The sequence below is a fragment of the Larus michahellis genome, chromosome 6, assembly GCF_964199755.1.
Source record: "Larus michahellis chromosome 6, bLarMic1.1, whole genome shotgun sequence".
Taxonomy (NCBI): domain Eukaryota; kingdom Metazoa; phylum Chordata; class Aves; order Charadriiformes; family Laridae; genus Larus; species Larus michahellis.
Window position 1 is genome coordinate 36230116 of NC_133901.1, and position 16470 is coordinate 36246585.

At 52.5% G+C, this 16470-nt stretch overlaps 1 protein-coding gene across 3 annotated transcripts in view; it reads left to right on the forward strand.

The window, feature by feature from the left end:
* Nucleotides 1-11961: 11961 nt before the first annotated feature.
* The window catches only part of ADAMTS14 (ADAM metallopeptidase with thrombospondin type 1 motif 14), a 39969-nt gene continuing 35460 nt past the window's right edge, over nucleotides 11962-16470 (forward strand). For all 3 annotated transcript variants that reach the window (XM_074591899.1, XM_074591900.1, XM_074591901.1), the window contains exons 1-2: nucleotides 11962-13066; nucleotides 13470-13879. In XM_074591899.1, the coding sequence (XP_074448000.1) occupies nucleotides 12574-13066; nucleotides 13470-13879 (903 nt within the window). In that variant the 5' untranslated portion in view covers nucleotides 11962-12573. The remainder of the gene's footprint in view (nucleotides 13067-13469; nucleotides 13880-16470) is intronic.

The following is a 16470-nucleotide window of genomic DNA, read 5'->3' on the forward strand; positions in this document are numbered from 1 at the left end:
CGTTCCCCCCCACCCCAAACTCCCAGACCTGTCTTTTCATTGCCAAGGTGATGCTGGGGGAAGGAAGTCGCTGCTCAGCAAAGAGTAGATTTAAAAGCATAATTAATATAGGGATTTTTATTAATTTTAAGTTAAAAGTTTAAAGAAAGTTAATCAAAACAAATGAGGGCTGGAGAGGGGCCTGGCGGCTGTGGGGGCAATGAGGAAGTCAGTAGTAGGGGTAGGAGCCGGGATGGAGGGGTGATACAATCGGATGGGGAAGCAAAAAAGCTGGGGCACACGCTCTGGCTCCATCTGCCCCGGTGGCTGCTTTCATCTGCTGCCAGGGCCAGGAGGTGCAGGCAGCCGAAATTCAGATGTGGAGCGTGGAAAGAAAAAAAAAAACAAAACAAAAAAAAACCCCCAAAAAACCTAAAAAACCCGGTATTTCTAAATAGCAGGGGATGCTTTTTCCTTAAACATTGGGATGGTTCCTGCTGTGAGAGCCCCCGTTCCCAAGGGGTCCCTCGGTTTTTTTTTGACTTAACCACGCGTTTTGGTTTTATTTTATTTATTTTTTTTTTTTTTAAATGCAGAAATATCTGCCTGAATATTTTGTCCCTCACCGGGTATTTCGGTGTTTGGATAGTCTGCTGCTGATGTAGTGGGACAGTTGACTTAGTGATTTGCGAGAGGTTGTCGATGCAATTTTTTTTTCCCTCTTCTTTTTTTTATTTCCCCTCTTCTTTTTTCTTTCTTTTTTTTTTTTTTTTTTCGACACACATGCTTTCCATTTTCACAGGGCCGCAGTACATCTCCATTTATTGTGCTTTACTAAAGAAATCACCTGCGGGCTTCTTTGCTTTCAGCCGGGCCCCATCCCCATCCTCCTGCCCCCCGCAGCAACCCTTGGAAGCCCTGCCTAATAGCCCTGGCTTAATTAGGCAGGATTTTTAATTGCTTAGGAAATCCCAGCCCCTTTAGTCTTGCTGGAGATTTGCATCACCTGGACCTGGTGGGCTCAAAGGCTTCTTTCTGCTTTCCCACCATCCTAACAAGCAATTTCCAACGCGGGGCAAAAGCAATTGTCTGGAAAAAAAAAAAAGAAAAGGGAAAAAAAAAAAAGCCATGGAGATGGGAATGTGTTTGAACATGAAAAACCAACCGTGCTGTGTATTTATTTCTTCTTTTCCCCAGGCTGGGAAGGCAGAAAGCTAGCTCCCTCTCCCAGAGGATAAGTCAAACCTGGTTCCCAATGGTTTTTGGAGGGATAAGCTCCCAGTGCAAGGTGGAGGGGGTCACGAGGTGGGGGGTGGGATGGCTGGGTGATGGGGCTCAGCATCCTCAAGGGCGCTGGGTGACCCGGTCCCCGTCAATTCTCCCATCCGGATGGCTGCGATACATCAATTTGCTGCAAATTCAGGTTGCGGTTTCACTATATATATTGCATATACAAAATATATAATATATATATTCTATGTATTATATAGAATATAAATATAAAGCTGTACTTATAAAAGCAGCTATTAGTAAGATGGGGGGTTAATGAGCTGCCCTCTAGCCTCGCTGGGGTATATTCCCTGCCAGCAGCAGCATTTCAGCCCAGGGAGGCATCAGCAAGGGGGCTCCGCTCGGACCAAAAAAACGCTTACAAAAAAGAAACTCAAAGGGATTTTTTATATTAAAAAAAAAAAAAAAAAATTAGAAAAAGCTGTTTTCCATTGGCTGGGTCTGCTAGCTGACCTTCCCACTGGGAAACCGCTTAATGTGAGGTTCAGGGAGCAAAACAAGCCTTTATTTGTTTCACCTTTTTATTACTCCTACTTACCCTGGTTTTTCAGAGCCGGCTTTGCTCAGCAGAGGAAAGCCCACGGCAGGAACGCTCACTGGCTGATTGCATTGAGTTTTTTTCATGAAAACTAGTTTTCTGCAGGTTTCTGACCTGTTACACTCCTGTTGCTCTGCTCTCCCCGTCTTCTTGTTTGGGACTCCGGGCGCGGGAATACAGCCGAGGGGAGCCGAGGTTATTTTGGGGCAGATAAGTAGATATTTAAATCCCAGCCAGCAGTCCTAAGGGGTTGATTTCAGAGCAGGAAACGTGAATCCCTGTCTGGGTTTTGGCTATGTCAGCCCAACGGCATAGCATCCATCCATGTGTCATCCCAGGTCTGCATCTCGTTTCCATGGGGAGACATGGGGCATCCCTACAGCTCTGGGTATCATTGCCCTTTTTTTTTGGCCTTGTTTTACCTTATTCTACCTATGGAAAAAGTTATTCCTGGCATTGAAAAATGCTCTTTGGGGAAACTGCAATCTGCTCTAGTTAAAGATGTCCCTGCTTACTGCAGGGGGGTGGGACTAGATGGCCTTTAGAGGTCCCTTCCAACCCAACACATTGATTCCATGATGAAACAGCCCTGATGGACTTTGAAAGAGATGAGATGTGGGGCTGGAGTATTTTTTTTCAGCAAAAAAATAATTTAAAGAAAAAAAGGCCCAGGGCTGCCTTAACAAATAATGCCAGAGGGGGGAAAAAAAAATTAATATATATTTATGTAGCTATATTGCTGTAGGAGGGAATGTCGAGGCTGCCATGCTGGACCACAGCGTTCTCCCAAAGCCATCAGGGCGCCGCATCCCCATCGGAGCCTCCATCCCTGCAGGGGTGGGACCCACATTCCTACGGGCACCTGCGCTGGGAGGGGGCAAATTGCCCCCGGGTGGGCCCAGGAGCTGGAGAAATTCCCCCCTTTTTTTTGCCGCTTGGGAAGCCTTGAGCACACAGCGAAGGAGGGACGCTCGCTCCTGCGTGCCAAAATACCCTGGATCCTCATCAAAGGAGGTGGGCTTTTTTTGGCCAGTTTGGGACTCCAGCTCCATTGTCGTAAAAGCAGTGAGTGATTTTTTTATTACTCTTTTTTCTTTTTTTTTTTTTTTTTCCCCTTCTTTTCTGGCTGCGGCGTGGGGGTAACGTGGCAACGGTGACTTTTGTAGCCGTGCTCTGCTACTGGCTAACGAGGTGATTTTTTTTTTTTATTTCTTTTTTTAAATGGATAAGCTTGTAGTTATTAATGCTTCTATTTGCCTTCCCGACCCTGAGGGTTTGCTGTGTGCTGGCAGACGCTTTCCAGGTTTTTCTCCCCACTAGATGCGCTCTTTTCCCATAGCAAAGGTCATAAATAAGGGTATAATTTAAAAAAGACCCCACCTGTATATAATGATGATGAACCTGTAAGCCTTGGCAGTGCTAAATGGTATCAATTATCCATCCAGGGATACAAAGCTGTCTTTTAAATCCGTATTAAAGAGTGTTTTAATATAAAACACTTATTAAAAAAAAAAAAAAAAAATTTACTGGAGAGTAGCCCCACGCTCATCCGTGTGTACCCTGAGATCGGCCACCTCCCTCCAGAAAAAGCAAAGCTTTCTGCCAGGAGCTATTTTCTGCCAGAATAAGGACACATATAATAAATACGTGCAATAAACAAACACATAAATTAAAAAAAAATCATCCCAGCTCCCTCGTCCCTCTGTGAAACTCCCCCCTTAATAAGCCAGCCATGTGGGACCCCCTCTATTTTGTTAAGATTGAGGGGTTTTTTGACTCAAAAACGTGCAAAAATAGAGCTGTTCCTGGCCAGATTCCCTCTTGCTGTGTCTTTCCAGCAGGTGGGGGCCCTGGCAAAGGGTCCCCTCTTTGGGCTGAAAGGAGGTAAAGGGAAGGGGGCTCCTCTTGCCTGGGCCAAGCTTTATTTCCCCCCCTCCCCTTCTGGGGGAGCAGAAATCCTTGGCAGCTTAAATTCACGTGTCTTGATGTTTTTGCATACATCGAAAAGGGGAAAAATGCATCGAGGAGCCAATATTCCGCTGGCACGTGGGACTGCAAGGGGAAACCTGCCGCAGCCCCAGCGAAATCACCGCTGTTATCAGGGGCTTCAGCGCTGTGGTTTGGTTTTGTTTGTTTTTTTTTTTTAAAAAGTGTTGGTTTTTTTTTTTAAAAAAACCAAAACTTTTTTCCTATTTTCCCCACCCGGCTGTGGGTGGGGAAATAATATAAAATGCCAGATGTATCCAAGTCCCACGGACATCAGCTTCTCGGCACCAAACTCGGGAGGATTCCCTGACCCCTCCGGGAAAATAAAGGGTGTTTTGGGGCAGTTTTGGGGGACGATATAATTCCAATTTGCCGAAGCAAGGGAAGGGGTGTGGGAAGAGGCCAGGCCAGGGCTACCTCAAATAGCTCTGACATAATAATAATAATGATGATAATGACAATAATTTCCATGTTTTTCTTTCTATGATGTACCTCTAGCAGCTCCCCCCCACATCCCCCCCCAACGAGACCGTTGGACCTCTGCAAAGAGAGCGCATCTGTGTTTCATTTTACAGCTGAAGAATAGTAATTACGATGCTTTTGTGGAGCCAGGGCTTGGGAAACTAAAAATAAAAGCCATGTAGGCCTGATACCAGACCTCCAAGCACCATAAACTTTCCTCTCCCCCCAAATTCTCGCCCTCCCAGCCCCATCAGACCCCTGGGCTCATTTCAGAGCCAAGCCCCCCGTCATTTTGGGGAGCAGCAGGTCCGGGGCGTGCCGAGGCAGGCATGAATCGTGGGCTGACAGGGGATGCTGCAGAGAAGAGGGAATTTTGGCTAAATCCAGGGGAGGAATGCAAAGGCTGTCCTGCGTGGAGGGGAAAGCATCCCTGCGGGCAGCAAGGGGAAGGTTTTTCGAAGCCTCAGGAGTCGGGGCCATCGTGCAAAGCATTGGAGCTGGCTCTTTTCTAGCAGTGAAGTGTGTGCAAACCGCGGTCCCCAGGCTTGAAATGACTTTTCCTCCTCTCTTTCGCACATTTGATCAGCGAATATTGCGGGGGAAAAGAAAAAAATAGAAAAAAAAAAAAAAGAAAAAGGGGAAAAAAGGGAAAAAAGCTGTTTTCTGGCCTATACAAATGAAAAATTAATTAATTTTCCCCAGCTCGAGCTGAAAGTGCTGAAAGAGGAAGACAGGGCTGGATGAGATTCACTCGAAAGCACTCGCCGGGGTCATGCGGGAGCGATAACTGTGGGTCGAGGGACTGAAAGGGGCCCCAGGAGACTGGGAAATGCTCCGTGGCTAGCTTGAAGAGGCAAAAAAAACCCTGTAGCTTTGGCTTTTACACTCCAGCAAGCTTAATTTTCGCGGGAGGATGCTTAAAAATTAATAAGATGGTCAACGTGTAGAGAGGGGGAGGCACATCTGGAGGGAGCCTGGGCAAGGCTAACCTCGTTTGTGTTGGTCCTTGGGGGGAGAAAAACCTCACTGTAAATCCAGGGGAGGGCTGGCGATGCCAAGGGAGCGGGCAGGGAGGGGTGTCCCGTGGCATGGGTGCATATTTCGGCGGGGATAGCTTGTCTCCCCAGAGACGAAGCGATGGTGGTGGGATGCGGGCATTGCTGGGCTTGGCATCCTGCACCCCCAGGGTGGTCCGAGCCAGCCCCACCAGCACGATGAGGCTTTAACAGCTGGCTGCCTCCCAGGGATACGCCGTATATATATTTCTTTTGGATGCCGTAGCCATCAGGCGGCTCTAAGCCCACAGGTGGGCACTGTGTGTTTGGGAAGGAGCGGTTAAATAGGTTTCCAGCCCCTCACCCAGGCATCGGGGCTGGCACCGAGGTGGTGCTGGACTCCTGAACTCCTCTGCAGCCCCACTGACCCCGCAGCTCAACGTCTGCCGCAGCCGGGCTCCGTCTTGCGTTACAATTGGAAAACAAGGGAGTTTTTTCGGGTTTTTTTTGGAGCTTTCCCTGCAGAGCTTGCGGCGTGGTTCCTAGAAGGAGAGTAACTTTTCCCTCCCCCCTCCTCTTTTTCCAAGCCTTCGCCGCCGACAGCAGGGGCTGGAAGCCATCCAAAGCTGTCGGTATAAATCTCGCTGACCTTGTTTCGCCGTCCCTTAACTCGCAGTTCAGCGTCTCCTGTCAAGCCGGGCCCGGCCTCGACTTCCACGTTCTGCCTCATTTATTCCATTTTCAGCCTGACGCTTTCGTTTCCCAAGCCTGCCTCCTCATCCCTGGGTGGGCAGGGGGCTGAGGGGGGGCACTCCCGGCCCCTAAAAACCACCCAGCCAGGTTGCCAAGGCAAACATCTCGCAGGAATTTGGAGATGGAGCCGTAATGGAGCGCTCTGCTGGGAGACGTGCGGTAGGGATGAGCCCGGCTCCCGGGGAAGTGATACTCGGAGGTACAGCGTGATGCAGGTCAGGTGGGATGAGGGAAAGATGCTGGATGCAGGGCTCTGATCCTGGCAAACGCTGCCCAGGTGCCATCAGGAGGACACGTGCGCCGGTAGGGTTTGAGCTCCATCCTCATCTCGGTGCAGGGTGTGCATTTATGGGAATTATCCCCACCTTCCTGCCATAACTTGACATTGCTCTTTGCTGGCCAGCTGCTTCCAGGGGCCACTGGCTGCCCCGTGCCACGTGCCCATGGAATGCTGGCCTCCCCGAGGGGGCAAAGAGGCTGGCCAGCCTTCAGAGACACGGCCTGCAGAGCGGCGGGTGATGGGAAGAGGGCAGGACCTTGCACCGCAGGGAGGCACTGCGGTTTCCCATCCCGGCCGCCCCGGGCACGCACCTCTCCCTTCTGGGTCTTGGAAAAGGGCATGACTCCTCCCAAAAATCCACGGCATCATGCGCCACTTGCTTCCTAGGTTGCTAAATCCACGCAAAGAACTTGTTTTCCCACCTGCAGCCGAGTCTCACCTTTTGAGGTGACGATGCCAGCGCCTTTGAGGGCCTCCTGGAAGAACGTTGCCAGTGGCTGCTATCGCCACTGGGCTTCATAATAGCACTCGGCATCTTTGATACCTTATTAGCAGGAGGAGCTTGGTGGCAGGACACATCAGATTTGCATTTTTATTCTCCCTGAGCAAAGTTTTGCGGCTCTGAGGGCTCGTGCGTGGGTGTTGCGGGTGCTGGTGCGCAAGGGACACCCAGGGGTGTGTAAGGCACCCCCGAGGGGTGCGCAAGGCAGACGGAAATGGCTTTGCTTTCGCACTTCTGGCGGAAAAGCCTAGAAGCCTTCAAGTCGTACCCCCTGAAGTCTTTGGGGAGGATTAGGAAGGATAATTGGATTTTGTTCAGGGTGCAGGGCAGCCAGGGAAAGCACTGGCCCAAATGGCGGCGGGGCGGGCAGAGGAGATCGGAGAAGGCTGCGGAGAGGCACAGCAGCTATCTTCGTGCCGGGAAGGGGTTGTAGGAAAGGCAAGAAAGTCCAAGCAAATGGCACAAAAACTCCCGGGCGTGAGCAGCTGCAAGAAACATCCAGCTGAACGAGGTGGAAAAACTTTCCAAGATAAGGAAAGCAAGAGAGGGCAAAAAATAGATGTCCTGGGGGCTCGTGGAGGCTCCCTCCATCTTTGGAGGTCTCAAAGCGCCAGACTAGGGAGAGATCTGCCAGGAATGATCCTGCCTTGGGGCAGCCGGAGACCAGATGATGTGCCTGTCAGCTCTCTGCCTCCCAGAGCAGGGGCTTGTGCTTCCTCCTCCTCCTCCTCCTCTCCTGGATGAGCACAGCACCTTTGTCACCCTCCTTGGTGGTCTTCCAGCAGCCTTCCTAAAAATGCCCCCCCCCCGGAAAGAGCTGAAATCCTGGAAAAGGGATGTCTTTCCCTGCTTTTGCCCGGGGGTGGGGGTCGGGGGGGGGTTTGGGGGGGGGGCTTTAGAGAGGGAGGGGAAGATGCTCAGGGGTTTTTTCCTCCCCCAAGAGCGAGGCTGCCCTCCTGCCCCCAGCGCTGGGGCAGGGACTGGTTTCTGGTGTAACGTGCCGGCAGCTCTGCGTGTCTGAGGGATGAGCTCATGCTCCCTCACCCCCAGCCTGCTGCCGCTTGCCCTTCCCTCCCTCCGCTTTGGGGAGCTGGAAGGTGGGGGGTGGGATCACAGAGGCTCTGGGTCTCTGCACGGTGGGCTTGTGGATGGCCCCCCACAGCGGGCAAAAACCCTGGCCATGCCCCCCTGCCCACCCTGTGTCCGGGACACTGGTCCATTACCCCTGGGATGCTAGTCCATCTCCCTCAGGACACTAGCCCATCTCCCCCATGTTGTTAGTCTGTTGCCCCTGGGATGCTAGTCCATCGCCCCCAGGATGCTAGTCCGTCTCCCTCGAGATGTTAGTCCATCTCCCTCAGGACGCTAGTCCATCGCTCCCAGGATTCTAGTCCATCTGCCCCGGGGATGCTAGTCCGTCGTCCCTGCAATGCTAGTCCATCTCCCTCAGGACACTAGTCCATCTCCCCCAGGATGCTAGTCCATCTCCCTCAGGATATTAGTCCCTCTTCCCTGGGATGCTAGTCTACCTCCCCCAGGATGCTAGTCCATTGCCCCAGGATGCTAGTCCATCTGCCCCAGGATGCTAGTCCATTTCTGCCGGGATGCTAGTCCATTTCTGCCGGGATGCTAGTCCATCGCCTCAGGGATGCTAGTCCATCGCCTCAGGGATGCTAGCCCATTGCCTGCAGGATGCTAGTCCATTGCCCCTGCGATGCTAGTCCTTGTCCCCCAGGATGCTAGTCCATCTGCCCCGGGATGCTAGTCCGTCTTTCCCAGGGCTCCTGCTTGCTTCTTGGAAGCTGCTTTTAAAAACACAAACCAACCTGCTGGAGAAATGCCTTTTCCTCCTTCTTTCTTTTCATTTTTATTCCTCCCCACCCCCCAGCCCCAACTTTAGCCACCTCTTGCCAGAAATCAGCCCCTGGTGAGGATGGCCAGGCGGATGGGGCTTGGAGCAGCCTGGTCTGTTGCTCATTGTCCCTGCCCAGGGCAGGGGGTGGCACTGGATGGGCTTTAAGGTCCCTTCCAACCCAAACCATTCCCTGATTCTATGGGACTGATGGTTACTCAATCCGAGCGCCGGGACGGCGGTTTCGTAGCCCTTTTGGATCAACAACCAGAAGCTTTGAATATCTGGGAAGAAGAAATGTGGTGACTGGTGGCTGGAAATGCAGCTCTCGCTTCTTGCTCCAGTAGATCCCAGCTCCTCGTTCCTAAACTCATGATATTATGGGTAGGAACGCCAGCTTGGGTAATTGGTGGAGATTGCTATGATTTTATTAGACCTAGTGCCCTCCCCTCCAGGAGGTTTGCACGGCTGAGCAAAACAACGAGTGCCTGTAAAGACACAAAAAATAGATCCAATTAACTATATATTTATTTTTTTTAAATAAATCCTTCCAGCTTGGTGTGAAGGTATTCCCAGCGCTCAAACTCAGGATTAATTGCATGTGAGGGCCTTTAGCCGTATCTACTGCCGGTGGGGAGGGACCACCCTGCCTGGAGGTGTGGGGTGCATTGCCTGGGCTCTGGCTCCGAGCGGTGCCCGGCTGGGATGGGCAGAGCTTAGCACCACTGGATAAAAACCAGGCTTTGGGAATACATGCTGGAATCTCCCGGAGGGAAGACAATCTGGTTTGGGGATTTAAAAGCAGCGGGTGCTGTCAGCTTTCTTCTCTGGGGGCTGGAAAGAAAAAAAACTTCTCCTCCCCGGAGCTAGAGGTCACCTTGTAAATGGGAATGTCCCCGAAAAGATGCCACTGGCAGATGTCAGGGCCGAAGAGAGGAACGCCTGTTGAATGAGAAAGCAGAATTACAAAGTGTCTTAATGATGGAGGGAGCGGAGGCTGGAGATAAAACAGCATTCGAGGAGGGGAAAACAGGAAAAGGCTCCATTTGAACTCAGAAAAGGAAAGGAAAAGGTTAAGCCTAAAGTCAAGGAGAAGGGTCAGGGCAGAGGGAAAGGCCGGGAGGGGAAAGGCCATGCTGGGAGACAAAGGGGAGAATAGAGGGGCCCACGCAAAGGGGAAGGACGGGTAGGAAAGGACAAGCGGGGAAGGAAAGAACAGGACGGAATGGGGGGCGGAGGTGCCAGGAGTCGCTGCAGGGGTTGTTCTCCTCAGCTCCAGCTGAAACGGGGTGTTTTGGGGGGCAAGAGTGAATGCGTTGTTGGGGAAAAGGAGCTGGGGTGTCCGGGTACCCTCCCTGCTGCCTTGGCCAAGTCCCCCTGGGGTGTCCGGGGACGCCCGGGGTCTCCTCCTGCCCCGGGTGGAACGATGCTACGGAGCAGTCACCTTCTGTCCTCTGCATTATGAATTCATTATCAAGAAGTTAAACTGTTGCAGATCTTGGTTTATCTCTCCTAGCAAGAAATAGCCCATATTTGCCTTGCTTCTTCATTCTCCCCATCCTCTCTTTAAAGCTGGGAACTGGGAGGAAGGCAGCTGGAAAGAACAACTTTTTCTTTTCCAACGGTGGTGTATTGGTAGAGATAACACAAAAATCCACCTGTGGGTGATCAGCTTAACATTTCAGGCAGGTGAGACCAATGGGTAGGGCTGATGTCCCCGCTAGGGTGATTAATTAACATCTCAACATCTGGGAGCTCATGAGATCTACTTAAGGGTCTTGTTCCCACCATGGGTGGCAGGTTATAGGGCTGGTACTGAAAACTATCCCTTTATAACCTTTAGGAAGCTGGCATGTGGGAGGAATTGTGTTTCAGTCCATGGCCATCGCTGTTCAGCCAGATTTAGGCTGCCAAAGCCAATGGTTTGGTAACACCGGGGAAGCGTGAATGGTCTGGAGGGACTGGTCGAGTTCATGGACCTTGCTGATGAAGAAATGCTTTCTGACTCTGCAAAAAAAAGTAATTAAACCATGTTTTGTGTAGCTGGTCTTCACAAGTAAAGTATGCTCTTTATTACGTGTTTCGCCATAAATCTATTTAGTCATAACAAGGGCTTGTTTCAGCTTTAATGCTCTAGCAGGTGCCTATCTGCCTAAATCGACTAAAATGCTTGGAGCACAAATTCTTTTTCTACCTTTCATGCAAAGAATCTCTCCCATATCGCTTTTTGTGTTTAATTATACATTGTGCTATGCAACAGAAGCATATGCAAAGACTTAAATCAGGAAATGAAATCTGTGTTTCCCGCTTTCTCTGGTTGAAGTAAGTTTATTCATCTCTCTTTTTTCTGGAAATACCTTGTGGGTTTGTTTTTTGGTTTTTTTTGGAAGGATTTTGATCACCGAGACCCCAGTCTCCCCCAAACCCCAACCCAATCACCCAGCTGGAAAGTAAAGCTCTTCCCCTTCACCTGCAGCTGCAGAGTGATGCTTTGGCAGCATCCCTTCTGCACAGCACGACTGGAGAGCGTTGTGGTACAGCTTCCCCTGGCACTCCCCCAGAAACGGCCACACCACAAACATCTCCAAGGGGTTCCCCGTCCCCACGTGTGGATCCTTCCTCCGGCGCCCAGCAGCCCCCTCCCCAGCCACCTGCATCAACAGTGGAGGTAAGCAGGGCTTCCCAAAGGTGGCTCTTCTCAAAGGGTGCTCCTCTCCTGCTGCTCCTGGCATCGCCCTGCTGCTGGGCTGGCAGCAGAGCTCCAACTGAGGTCCTACCGAGGACATTCAAAATGATAAGCCTAACGCTAGAGCTGATGCGAAGTTCACAGTCTGGCACGTTGTTTTCCCCGCTGGCCTTCCCCATTGCACTCTGGCTGCTGGGGCAGCTTGGATGACGAGGTCTTCAAGGCAGGGATTGCCTCCTAGGACAGGCTTTGCCATCGCCGAGCGTAAGCCAAACTGCCCCTGAGGCCCCAGGTAAGTATGATCCACGAGCAATCAGCACAACTGGTACTACCAGTGTCACAGCACAGCCCCCTCCCTGCAGCTGGCCTTAGAGCCCTGTCCAGAACCAGATTTAGAAGAAAAAAAAAAAATAAAAAAAATAGCTGGACCCAGCAAATGCAAACAGCACCAGGAGGCGTGTTCCTCTGCGTCGGTGGAGGCGAGGTTTGGGCGAGAGGTGCTGAGAGATGCTCTGGTGGCCACCCATCCGCTGTCCCGGGCTTTAAGCGTTCACATGCTGGGCATCTTCTGCGATGAAAATAAGTGGTTGGAGAAGCCCCTTTACTGTGGCGTTGGATTTGTTTATTATGGATTTGTATATATAATAAACATTCTGTTTATTTTTTTGTGGGGTGGACTACCTTATTTATTTGCCCCTGCTAAGGATGGTAGTGAGGAGCTGGGTGATGGACAGCACGTACCGAACTCTGGGGCTCCCAGACACAAAGCTTCAGCGATTCCCTTTGGAAAACCCAAGTGGTGGTCACCCTCGGAGAGCCGGATACGCGGCCTCCAGAAACAAGGCGCTGCTCTGGCGCAAGCGCCTTCTCCCATCACATCCCTTCCTAAAAACGGAGGGGAGGAGTGAGGGTGTGGGGGGGAAGACAATAAATCATCCCAGATGGTTCTGGACAGGATGTTTACCTACAGTTTTAGCGCTGGGAGATGACTTGGCGCTTTCTCTATGGTCCCGCTCACGGTGGGTTTTGGGGAGAACCCCAGGGAAAGGGGAGAGCTTGTGGGGGGGCTCCCGGTGTGTTCGGGGGCTCCCTTTGTTCGGGCAGGGCAGGGGCCGGGCGGGAGGGCTGCCCGAAAAGGTTTTTTTTTTTTTAAATTTTTTTTTTTTTTTTAAAATCTCCAAGAAAACAACCATCCAAACGCCACCCGAGAACTTTTTTTTTTTTTTAAAAGTTTTAATACGGAAAACTAAATGGGGAAAAAAAATTTAAAATTAAAGAAAAAACGGAAAAAAAAAATTAAAAAAAAAACCCAAACAAACCCCAAACCAACCACAACCGAAAAAAAAAAAAAAACCAAAAGAAACCCCCCCCTAATTCCCACCCCCTTCTCGCAGACCCTGCCCCCGGCCCGCCCCACGCCGCGCACGGGGAGCCGCGGGCGCGCAGCGCGGCGCCGCCCGGTCCCGTTCCGCCCCCGGTTCCCCCCCCTCCGCCCCCCGCCCCGGAGGCGGCGGGAGCGGCTCCGGCTCCGTCCCCCGGTGCCCGGTGCCTGTCGGCGGCGGGGGGAGGCGGGAGGGAGGTGGGAGGTGCCCGTCCCCCCCCGTCCCCCCCCCCCCGCATCCCTCCCCGCATCTCGCCCGCGCCGCCGCGCCGCGTCCCGCCGGCCCCAAATGGATTATCTGCGGCTGGTCCTCTCCTGCCTCGTCCCGCTCCACGGCTGCCTGGCCGCCGGCAGCGCCCCAGGTACGGCCCCCGTGGCGAGGGGAGGGAGGGTGCGTGTGTGTTCCCACAGGTGGTCGCACCCCCGAGGATGGGGAGAAAAGGAGGAGGGTTGGGAGGCGGCGGGGGTGGGGGTGTTGGTTTCGATGGGAAATTGAGGGGGGAGATGGAGGCCGGGTGGGAAATAGTTGGCGTGCTCCGGGCACGTCAGCCCGAGTTTCTTCTGCTACGTTTGACGCGCCCGGTTAAAACTACAAAGCGGAGAGAGGGATTCGGGGAAAGGGGTGGTGGGGGGTGGGGATAAAGGGGTTGTTGGGCTTGGCGGGGCTCGCCAAAGGCCACCCGGCGTTGGGTTGGCCACCAAAATCCCGCCACCCGGAGCGGGATGCCTGGCGCCCATCGCCTTCCCTCTGCCTTGTCTCCGCAGAGCTCCTCCTGGCCGGCAAACTCAGCGAGTATGGTGTGATCGTGCCCTTCAGCGCCGATTGCCGGGGTCGCTTCCTCTCGCACGTGGTGTCCGGCGAGGCGGCGGTGGGCACCGGCCAAGCCACCTGTCCCCCAGTCCACCACCACCGCCGCCGCCGCCGCGTGCCCCGCAGCCCCCTGGATGAGTCCCCCCAGCGTCGCTTGCTCTACTTCAATGTCACAGTTTTCGGGAAGGAGCTGCACCTCCGGCTGAGGCCCAACCGGCGTCTGGTGCCGCTGGGCGCCGTGGCTGAATGGCAGGAGGATTTTGAGGTGCTTTTCCGGGAACCCCTCCAACAGCGCTGCCTCTTCACCGGTGACATCTCCGGTATGCCCGGTGCCGCCGTGGCCATCAGCAACTGCGACGGACTGGTAAGCTGGAGGCCGGCAGGGTGGTTTGCGTGCGCTGTTTCGGGATGGTTTTCTCTTAAGAGGTGGATCACGGCGTCTTGGAACCTGTTTTTTTTTGGTGATGCCTTAGGTGTACATCTCCCAGCTGGCTGCTGTGGGTCCCCTTTCCCCACGTGGCTGGTGGCGTAAGCAGGGCAGGGCGCTACACGTGCGAGTGCTCCATCCCTCCGCTATTTTTATTTAAAAGGTTAAAAAAATTGCTTGTCCCGTGTCTGGGCTGCTTCCTGCCACCAGCTGGGCCATGTCAGGTGCCGTTATGCCCGCGGGCTTGGCCCTGCCTCTGGGACGGGTACCCACGCTGCCGGTGATGCTGCCGCATCCGGGCTCACCCCTGTTTTACCTTGGGGCTGCTTCAGGAATTTTTTCTCTGCGTTTCCCACCTCTTCGATGAAGCTGGGTGAGCTCGAGCGTCTCCCGAAATCACCGCTAGCATGTGGTCTTGCTCCCGCTCAGCATCGTTTTGGGGGAGAACCTCTTCTTTTTCTCTAACAGCTGGTGTCCGCAGAGCCTTTGGGCTTGCTTGAGTGCAGGGCGGGCGCAGTTCAGCATCGGTAACTTACTGCTGCAGCGCTTTAATTACTTAAATGGCTCTTTTCCCTCCTTGGCCCCGACGTCTGGTCTGCCGGTGGGTTTCCTACCTTGGACAGGCTTGAGGAATCGCTTCTTATTATTTTTATACTTTTGGCCCATCGCCCTTCAAATTTCCTTCGAGCCAATTTGATTCTTGTTTTAGGTGCCAGCATTTGCTGTTTTCTCCTGGTACCACTTAACGTTACTCCTGGGTTGGAATAAATGCCTTATTTTGCCCCCTTTTTTTTTATATATATATCTCTCTCTGTTTCTTTTTCAGTTGTTTTATTCTGGGAATTCCTTAGCCAATTTTGGCTGCTAGTGCAAACAATTTGGCATTCCTTTCTTTTTATACAGCGCCTGGTGTTACTATGCGAGCAGAAATGATAGAGCGGCACAGCTAGAAATACATTTTCCACCTACGTATAGCAGTATATTTTATTTTTCTTTTCTTTTTTTTTTTTTTTTTGCCAACAATTTTAGCACATAATCCACACCTTTTGAAGCATCTTGTTTGGAACGGGGTGAAGCCGTGAATTTGCAGCACTTTCTCCAGGACATGGGTCGGGCTGGGATTGGGGGATTTGGGCAGGCTCGAAAGCTTTAAAGGTATTTCCTATCACTCCGGCAAAGCGTCTGGAATGAAAAGCTGTTTTTTTTTTCCCCAGTGTGCAGGTCGCGTTGTAGGTACGATTCCCATTGGCATCACGAGCGAAGGGATGCTGGAAGCGGGCGGCCGCTGGGTCCGTGTCCCACCAAGGATGGTCCTAGGGGGTTTCTCTTCCCCGGAGCCCACCCTACTCTTGGGCTCCATCTCAAATAGGCTTTATTTTGTCTTTTCCAGGCTTTCCTAGGCTTTATCCCCGAGTTCTCCCATCCCAGCCCCTTGTGTGCCTTCTCAGGCTGGGGGGGTTGTCATTATTTTTGCCTATCTTCCAGCTGTCCCTTGGCCACGGGTCGTAGCAGCGACGCTGGTTTAGGATGTAGCTTGTACTGCAGGATGCTTTTGCGCGTGGATTTGTGCGGCCACCGCTGTCTCTTGCCATCCGTGGTACCCCCAAACCCACCCTTGTAAGCCCGTGTAAAGGAAGAAGTGGCTTCTCCCCCAGGATGAGCCCTCTCAGCGTTGTGGTTGCTGATGTGTCGTCTCGCAGATGTTTCGTTTCTTCACGTAGAGCTCCAGCAGCACTAGGGGGGGGGGAAAAAACCCCAGCTCTGTTTTTTTTTTTTTTTCTTTTTTCTCCTTTTTTTTTTTTTTTTTCTTCCTGCGATGTATTTATTGCTCCGTGGCCAACAAATAAATGCCCTTGGCCTCCAGCAGCAATTTCCCATCATCCGGCAAAGCAGATGTGGGCGACGGCGGGCTGGGGGAAGAGGTCAGGAGGACAAAGCCTCCCCCGGTCAAGAGGATTTTGTGATACGGCCAACGTAGCAGTTGGGTTCTCTCTCTCATGGGGTGGTTTTTCTTTTTCTGGCTGGTGTAGGTTGCTGTGTGCTCCTCTGGCTTCAGTTAGTCTGACGGCTTTTGTCTGCTCATTCATCTGCTCAGCTTCTGTCTCCTCCGTCCCCTTTGCAGGAGCTGTGGCAACAAGAGGACCCCCCCCCCCCCCCCAAAAAAAAAAAAAATAAGGCAGTGAAAATAGCTTGATTTAGCAAAATGGAGCAAGAACCAGACCTGAAGAGCGGTGAGAGGGGCGGATGGGGTGGGAGGGTGCTGTTTATGACCACGCTGTACCTCCAGCGTCACCCAGCAGAGCATCTGGGAGGGATGTACGTGGTCAGGACTGTCCGTAACGTCGTGCTAGATACGGACTGACCCAACGTGGGGAGCACCGGCTGTAGGGAGCCTTTTAGCTCGTTGACACGCACGTACCTTGGAATTGCCGTGCACTTTCGCTGGAAGCTATCCCCGGGCTTCAAAAGGGGAATGGTGGCTTTGGCATGCCAGTTTAGGGTGCGTGGGAGGCGCAGGACCAGGCTTG